Source organism: Onthophagus taurus, chromosome 6, assembly GCF_036711975.1.
Source record: "Onthophagus taurus isolate NC chromosome 6, IU_Otau_3.0, whole genome shotgun sequence".
Classification (NCBI taxonomy): Eukaryota; Metazoa; Arthropoda; class Insecta; order Coleoptera; family Scarabaeidae; genus Onthophagus; species Onthophagus taurus.
This window is the reverse complement of record NC_091971.1, coordinates 18,285,535-18,293,499: the sequence shown is the minus strand read 5'-3', so window position 1 is coordinate 18,293,499 and position 7,965 is coordinate 18,285,535. Positions and strand designations below refer to the sequence as shown.

The 7,965-nt window shown below is 31.7% G+C and overlaps 2 protein-coding genes across 2 annotated transcripts; both read left to right on the top strand.

The window, feature by feature from the left end:
• Positions 1-571: 571 nt before the first annotated feature.
• Positions 572-5,486, top strand: LOC111422574 (general odorant-binding protein 69a-like). Its single transcript, XM_023055778.2, has 6 exons — positions 572-893; positions 944-1,025; positions 4,914-5,005; positions 5,079-5,181; positions 5,242-5,306; positions 5,357-5,486. The coding sequence occupies exons 1-6, from the start codon at positions 840-842 to the stop codon at positions 5,372-5,374; spliced, it is 414 nt and encodes a 137-aa protein (XP_022911546.1). The 5' UTR covers positions 572-839; the 3' UTR covers positions 5,375-5,486.
• A 112-nt stretch (positions 5,487-5,598) lies between these two features.
• LOC111422573 (SAP domain-containing ribonucleoprotein) lies at positions 5,599-6,871 on the top strand. Its single transcript, XM_023055777.2, has 4 exons — positions 5,599-5,818; positions 5,899-6,051; positions 6,103-6,372; positions 6,425-6,871. Exons 1-4 carry the CDS (start codon positions 5,774-5,776, stop codon positions 6,725-6,727), a joined length of 771 nt encoding a protein of 256 aa, XP_022911545.1. The 5' UTR covers positions 5,599-5,773; the 3' UTR covers positions 6,728-6,871.
• The last annotated feature ends 1,094 nt before the right edge of the window (positions 6,872-7,965 follow it).

Sequence of the window (7,965 nt, the reverse complement as noted above, 5' to 3'; positions counted from 1 at the left end):
GAACACGACCTCTCGCGTCTTTTTGTTTTTGAATTATTTTGAGTTATTATTTTCGCTTTGCATGGTACCCCAGTTCGTATGCGGAAGGTTAAAAGATGTGATCTAAAATGAACTCAAACTCAATAAATCACCAATGTTAAAGCTGCACACAGAACGTTTTGACAAATACGACTTATGTCGCCTATAAATCAGTTTATTGCTGTACGATTTGAATTATGTATTACGTAGCTCGTTGTAATAATCGTCCAAGTTTAATTTGAAGGTTCATCTAAAACGTGACCAATCAGTCTTTAATTTTATTAATGAATGAAACGCCAAAGCTTTGTGTGAAAGGAGATGGAAACAGTGGCAAATTAAATTAGAAATTACTATTCGTTTTGGTCTGTAATCTGAGTTTTTGAAAAAAGCAAAATAATTTTAGACCAAACGAATTAATATCAAAGCAATAATTAAATGCGTTTGTAAATAATAATTATTTTTGAAGAACTTATTTTTATTGACAACATTTGTAAATAAATTATACGCTTGACCTTGTCTTTCTTTATTCTACCCATCTTGACCATCGATTTCCGATTACAGTCTATGAAAACTGATAGTTACCACATTTTTCTATTGACAGAGTCTCATCACTCACGGGTTAATTGTAGTTTCGTGCCAATTCTTCAACTTTTATAATGAAACGTTACGCATCCGGATTTGAATAAAATATACTTATTTCGTTCTCGAACAAGTTGAATGGGAGGAATTAAACCATACGCAACTATAAAAAGGATAAAACAACATTGGATTAATAATTGCGCGATTGTTCACCGTATAAAATACATTTCAAATACATTAAAATGATTAAACTGTGCTTTTCTTTAATTTTGTGTTTACTTTTTCCAAATATTCAAGTAAGTTAATGATACAAAAATATAAATTATATGTAATTATAAATATTTAGGCAATGTCAGAAGAAATGGAAGAATTAGCCAAACAATTACATAATGATTGTGTGGAACAAATAGGTGATGCAGCAGTGGAAGGTAATATTTTTAGTTATTTTGACGCTTAATATAACCTTAAAAAGGGTTTTTACTCAAATTTGAAGTTTATTTGTATGCTGATGATTTAGTATTATATTGTACTTCTGCTAACATTGAAACTGCGAAATCATATGAATCGAGCACTAGAGGTCGTAAAATGCTTTTCAGGCAAACAACAACTTGAGATATCACTAGAAAAATCAAAAGCAGTTCTTTTCACTAGAAAAAGAAATATACATCGTCTAATCATTGGATATGATGGTGGCCCTGTGGGAAATTAAGTTGGAAAGGATAAGTCAATACAATAGTTAAGGCCTGCAAAGGAGGTATTCCTAATAACCTAATCCTATAATATTAAGTACCCTATATAGAGCAATAATCTAATCCAGAAATGAACATGGTTTGTGGATGCTAATGCCTATTCCTAAAGTTATGATGAATAAACTTCAGGTATCGTGCTATGAAGCCTATAGGGCTGTACTGGGTGCACTGAGATCTTCTCCAAAAGATGCGTTAACGATTGAACTAGGTGAAACATCTATTGAAGTTAGAGTAAGACTGTTGTGTACTAAATTAGTGATCAACAGAGTAGATAGGATTTCGCAAATCTTCATCTCACGGCCGTTGGCAAAGAATTGAGCTTTGATTGCTAATATGTACTCAAAACTCAAGCCTGCTATCCCAAATTTATACAAAAAACAAATGCATGATATGCACACCATGGAATATAACGTCAGAATGCTGGTACCGATGATAACATTTGTCCCCGGATCATATAAATGCTTAAGATCAAATAGTGAAATGATTAGTATGGTAGGATTTAGCAATACATAAAGAACACATGACCGGATGCACATTGTATATATAAGGACTAGTGGTGGAACGGATATCAGGCAACTATCCGGTATCCGGCCTACCCGGCCATTTTTTAAAATCCGGCCGGATACCGGATAGTTACCGGCCAAAGCCGGATATTAAAAACCTATTACTTAGTACTCCACCATTCACAGGAATTAGTACCTCTTTTAGGTGTTGGACATTGCAGATAATAATCAAGTTCAACCCCAGTAGGACTTTTTTCATTGAATATAACTTTATTTATATCAGGGTACTAACAGAACTGTCGCTGTTATCACTTTCGATTATTAGTTAAAGTATCCTCTTTTTAATGCAAAACCCCGTTTTGAAAAATCACTTTCAGTTCTTGAGAAATAAATTTTTGAAATGATCGACAATTTTATCGAAGTTTGCAATTTTCGTCGATTATGTTTTAAAAATTCGTATAAAATCCATTTCTTGGAATATGAGTATGAAAACTTCCCAAAGTGTTAATAAAAGTGTCCTCTTTCCAATGAACTAACCCTTTTTGAAAAATAACTTTTAATTTTTGAGAAAACAATATTTGAAATTTTGAAAAAATTTTCGATGTTGCAATTTTCATCGATAACTTTCAAAATTCGCTATAAAATTAATTTCTTGAAGGAACCTTGTGGAAATATCACCAATTATTAATTAACGTATCCTCTTTTTAATGCAAAAAGCCGTTTTGAAAAATCACTTTCAGTTCTTGAGAAATAAATTTTTGGAATGATCGACAATTTTTTCGAAGTTTGCAATTCTCGCCGATTAAGTTTTAAAAATTCGTATAAAATCCATTTTTTGGAATATGAATATGAAAATTTCCCAAAGTGTTAATAAAAGTGTCCTCTTTTCAATGAACCAACCCATTTTGAAAAATAACTTTTAGTTTTTGAGAAAACAATATTTGAAGTTTTGATAAAATTTTCGATGTTGCAATTTTCATCGATAATTTTCAAAATTCGCTATAAAATTAATTTCTTGAAGGATCCTTGTGGAAATATCACCAATTATTAACTAAACTATCCTCTTTTTAATGCAAAAAGTCGTTTTGAAAAAGCACTTTCAATTTTTGAGAAATAAATTTTTGAAATAATCGACAATTTTTTCTAATTTTGCAATTTTCGCCGATTGAGTTTTAAAAATTCGTATAAAATCCATTTCTTGGAATGTTAGTATGAAAATTTCCCAAACTGTTAAAAAAAGTGTCCTCTTTCCAATGAACTATCCCTTTTTGAAAAGTAACTTTTAGTTTTTGAGAAAACAATATTTGAAATTTTGATCAAATTTTCGATGTTGCAATTTCCATCGATAATTTTCAAAATTCGCTATAAAATTAATTTCTTGAAGGAACCTTGTGGAAATATAACCAATTATTAATTAACGTATCCTCTTTTTAATGCAAAAAGCCGTTTTGAAAAATCACTTTCAGTTCTTGAGAAATAAATTTTTGAAATGATCGACAATTTTTTCGAATTTTGCAATTTTCGCAGATTAAGTTTTAAAAATTCGTATAAAATCCATTTCTTGGAATGTTAGTACGAAAATTTCCCAAAGTGTTAATAAAAATGTCCTCTTTCCAATGAACCCACCCTTTTTGAAAAATAACATTTAGTTTTTGAAAAAACAATATTTGAAATTTTGATCAAATTTTCGATGTTGCAATTTCCATCGATAATTTTCAAAATTCGCTATAAAATTAATTTCTTGAAGGAACCTTGTTTAAATAACACCAATTATTAATTAACGTATCCTCTTTTTAATGCAAAAAGCCGTTTTGAAATATCACTTTCAGTTCTTGAGAAATAAATTTTTGAAATAATCGATAATTTTTTCGAATATTGCAATTTTCGCTAATTAAGTTTTAAAAATTCGTATAAAATCCATTTCTTGGAATATTAGTATGAAAATTTCCCAAAGTGTTAATAAAAGTGTCCTCTTTCCAACGAACCAACCCTTTTTGAAGAATAACTTTTAGTTTTTGAAAAAACAATATTTGAAGTTTTGATCAAATTTTCGATGTTGCTATTTTGAACGATAATTTTCAAAATGCGGTATAAAATTAATTTCTTGAAAGATCCTTGTGGAAATATCACCAATTATTAATTAAAGTATCCTCTTTTTAATGCAACAAGCCGTTTTGAAAAATCACTTTCAGTTCGTGAGATGATCGTCACTTTTTCGAATTTTGCAATTTTCGCCGATTAACTTTTAAAAATTCGTATAAAATCCATTTCTTGGAATATAAGTCCTTTTGCCATCTTAAGAGATTATAAAGATTATAACAGATTCCATCACTCGAGCGTATTAAGAACACAAACCTCGAAAAGAAATTACATCCTTTTATCAATAGAGCTTTAAGCCTATTATTCTTGGCATAAAAGATATTGATATGACACGGTATATGGGAGTGAGTGGAAATGAAAAAGCTGACGAATTGGTGAACAGGAGACACCAAGAGGAGGGTTACAGAGTAAACATCTATGGAAAAGAATTATATCAGCAAGATATTGATGAATGCGATCAAGAGTGGACTAGAAGCAGCTCAATTAAAGGGATTAGGTACGCTATTTGCCAACCCACGGTACAAAAAATTCCATGGTTCAAAAAAGATCCCTTTGTATCACGCCAGTTCTATAGTCTCATTACTAGACTGAGCATAGGACATGCGCTATGTCCCACCTATCTGTTTAAAATTGGCATTAAATCTTTTTCACCTGTCCAAGATACTCTATCAACGACAGAAACTATTTGCAGGTCTATTTAAGAAACATATAATATATTTACCAATTGACCTGGTATCATTGCTAGCTACCGACTCATTGTTGTCTAAATATGTTACATCTGCAGGCATTCTACTATAATAAAGGTGGTAATGACTTTGCCTGTGATATATTTAAAGTAATCCAAGTTTCCGAGGGTCCTCATAGTATCCTATGAAAGTCGGATCACTGGACCCCTGGCCCACAAAAGAAAAATCCTTTCCGGATGTCAATATCATCAAAATTTTAAAACTATATATTTTTTTAGCATTTATTACTACTGTTCAAAAAAAAGAGGGTTTCCCGGATGAGAATCTACTAAAATGCTACATAAAATGTGTAATGGATGAAATGGCCATCGTGAGTAAAAACGACTATAATCCTTTTAACTTATATTTCTTTTAGTGTCATTTCTTTTACATGGGTATTTTAGGTTGATGATGATGGTGTTATTGATGTAGAAGCGGCTATAGCGCTTTTGCCTGAGGAAATGGCCGACGATGCGGCTCCGATTATGAGAAAATGTGGTGTTATAAGTAATATTTTCATAAATAATTCTTATAATTTTTTGTATTAACTTTCTTTACTGTGTTTAGAGGGATCAAGTCCTTGCGATACTGTTTATCAAACACACAAATGTTATTACGATACGAATAAAGAGGTAAATTATCAATCTAAACTTACAAATTTTTAAAAAAATATTTGTTTCAGGTTTACTTTTTAGTATAACTCAAATCAAACCAAAAAACAATATCGTTTTTAAATAAAAATATACATCAGTAATATTATAATTAATTGAGAAAACGTTATTTAATAGCTGAATAAACTAGATTCTATGCAATTTCAAAATTTGGATTTTTTAGTATACGCGCCATCTATCATCGAAATATTAAAACAATTTTTGCAGTTTCCTTATCCCGTTCTCATTTTCTTATATTTTGATTAATACTTTCGAATTAATCTAATCAAACTAAAACGAAACACAAATAATTAAAAAAGCATATAATCTCTGTCTCTATTTATAGTTTTAAGCAACTCCTCTTAAAAGTTTTACCCTAACCTTCAAAAGAAGTGCTTAACCTAATTGTTGTTGTTGTTAAACCCACCACATACTCGTTACTCGTAAATATGGACACAGAATTAGATCCAATTCTTGATATAAGTAAAATGAAGGTGAGTACTCGCAGTTTTTCCACCCTTTTCCTTCACCCTTCCAAAATGAATATAAAAACATTGAGGTTATGTTGTCACAGGTACCGGATTTAAAGCGCGAATTAAAACTGAGAGGTTTAAGCGCTACCGGAAACAAAACCGAACTTCTTGAACGATTGAAAAACTCGATGAAATCTAAGCTGGACGATACAGTTGGAGAATCTGTTGATGATCTCGAAGAGGATCTCTTAAATGTATGATAAATCAATTTTATAAACTAAATTACTAAGTTGGAATGTTTTTAGGATGATGACGATGCTTCAATGGGCCATTTAGATGGATCTGAGTCAGGTATAACAGATATTGATGGAAGTATGGATATTTCAATGAATCAAAAGGGTAAACGTAAATCCGACGAAGTTCAAGGTATCGCAAAACCGGCTAAGAAAGTTATTTTAAACCGAACATCTTCAGTTTCTGAAGCCGTCCAAGAAGATACTAAGTCATTAATTGATAGTAAAGAAAAGGAGGATGAAAAAAAAGTTGTTAAACTTTCAGAATTAAGTGCAAAAGATGTATGTTGATAAAAATATCTTAAAAACTTTATATTTTATTCGTATTTTTCAGAGACTTGAAATGCGTGCCAAAAAATTTGGGGTTGAATTATCAGATAATGCTAAAAAAATAGCTCGTGCTGAACGTTTTGGGGGATCTGAAAAAATTTCAGCGCCAACAAATTCATTGACTACAGATGTGTTAAAACAACGCGCTGAAAGATTTGGTTTGGCGCCAACAGCAACCATACAAAATCTGAATAACGAGGAGAGAAAAAAGAAGCGACAGGAACGTTTTGGTTCAGCTGCTAATGGGTCGTCTCAAAATGACAAATTACAACAACGATTAGAACGATTTAAACAAACTGTGAAATGATACGTGTTTTAAATATTCTTTTTTTTAAGTCTATTTTGTTTCAATAATAACTAGCATCTAAGCAAAACTTGCTTAAAAGTTAAGGATTTTTTTTGTATTTTCTAGATTAATATGTATCTAATAAAGCTTAAAGATCAACTCATATTGAAATTGACTTAAATTGTAAATCTCAAATCCTTTGTTTTAAAATATTATGCTTTAGTATTACCAAAATCTATGGAAGTACAGAAAGAGAAAGAAGTAGGGAGGAGATGAGTAGCAGGAAATCTATGTATAGTTGGAAAGGACATTTCATGTAATTGGAAGAATGTGAACACCGACAGTGGAGGGTTGTGGGGAGGAGAGTGGGAAAAAAGGTGCAGGGGAAATCGAGATGGTGGAATAAGTGAGGTGATACTGACGCAGTTGAAGAAATGAAAAGCAGCTGGGGAGGATAGGTTGCAAAATGAGGCATGGCTAAAGGCAACAGAAGAGGTGTGGATGGGCGAGGAATTCCCTTGGCAGTGGCTGGTCGAAATTACACAAAGTTATAGCGAGATAACCCTGTTGAATACTGCATAAAAGAATACTGGGCGAAAGGCTGAAAAAGATGATATTTTACCAGATGGACAGTCAGGTTTCAGAAGGGGAAAAGGGACTAGAGACAACATATTCATATTGAGACATCTGATGACCAGGGATCTTGATAAAAAGGGAGAAAGTTGTATGCACTATTCATAGATCTAAGAGCACCATTTGATACAACAAATAGAGAGAAATTGTGGAAGGAGCTAAGAAACAGGGGAATTAGTGAATATCTAATAGAGAAAATGAAAAAGATATAGTTGAAAAAGATGCCCATTAAGCCCTTTATTATTTGCGGCATATATAGGGGGTTAAAAAAGGGACAGAAAAGATACATCATTCGTTGGCATATTCAGATGATCTGGTCGTGGTGGCTACAGAGGCTAAAGAGAAGATGAGATCGATGGAGACATACTTTGAGGGAGGTTGAAAAGCCGAAAATAATAAAATTCTCCAAGGGAGACGGAAATAGGATCATAAATATTTTCATCCTATTCATTTCAGAAAAAGATTTCTAATTTTTTTTGACATTAAATAGCAAAATTATCATCATTTAGAGTAGAATTGATTAAAAAAATGAAAAATGTGGAAAAGAACTCGGATACGTCACTAATCTTTCCTTACAAAATAATCTAAACAACATCCGCAGGTTGAGTGAGGGTAGTGGAATTTTT

Bases quoted from the DNA above. Each gene is read 5' to 3' on its own strand.
- LOC111422574 (XM_023055778.2), top strand. From the start codon at position 840: ATGATTAAACTGTGCTTTTCTTTAATTTTGTGTTTACTTTTTCCAAAT. The intron at 1,026-4,913 runs GTAATATTTTTA...ATATTTTTTTAG, and splicing joins AGGTGATGCAGCAGTGGAAG to CATTTATTACTACTGTTCAA. The intron at 5,182-5,241 runs GTAATATTTTCA...TACTGTGTTTAG, and splicing joins GAGAAAATGTGGTGTTATAA to AGGGATCAAGTCCTTGCGAT.
- LOC111422573 (XM_023055777.2), top strand. From the start codon at position 5,774: ATGGACACAGAATTAGATCCAATTCTTGATATAAGTAAAATGAAG. The intron at 5,819-5,898 runs GTGAGTACTCGC...ATGTTGTCACAG, and splicing joins TTGATATAAGTAAAATGAAG to GTACCGGATTTAAAGCGCGA. The intron at 6,373-6,424 runs GTATGTTGATAA...CGTATTTTTCAG, and splicing joins CAGAATTAAGTGCAAAAGAT to AGACTTGAAATGCGTGCCAA.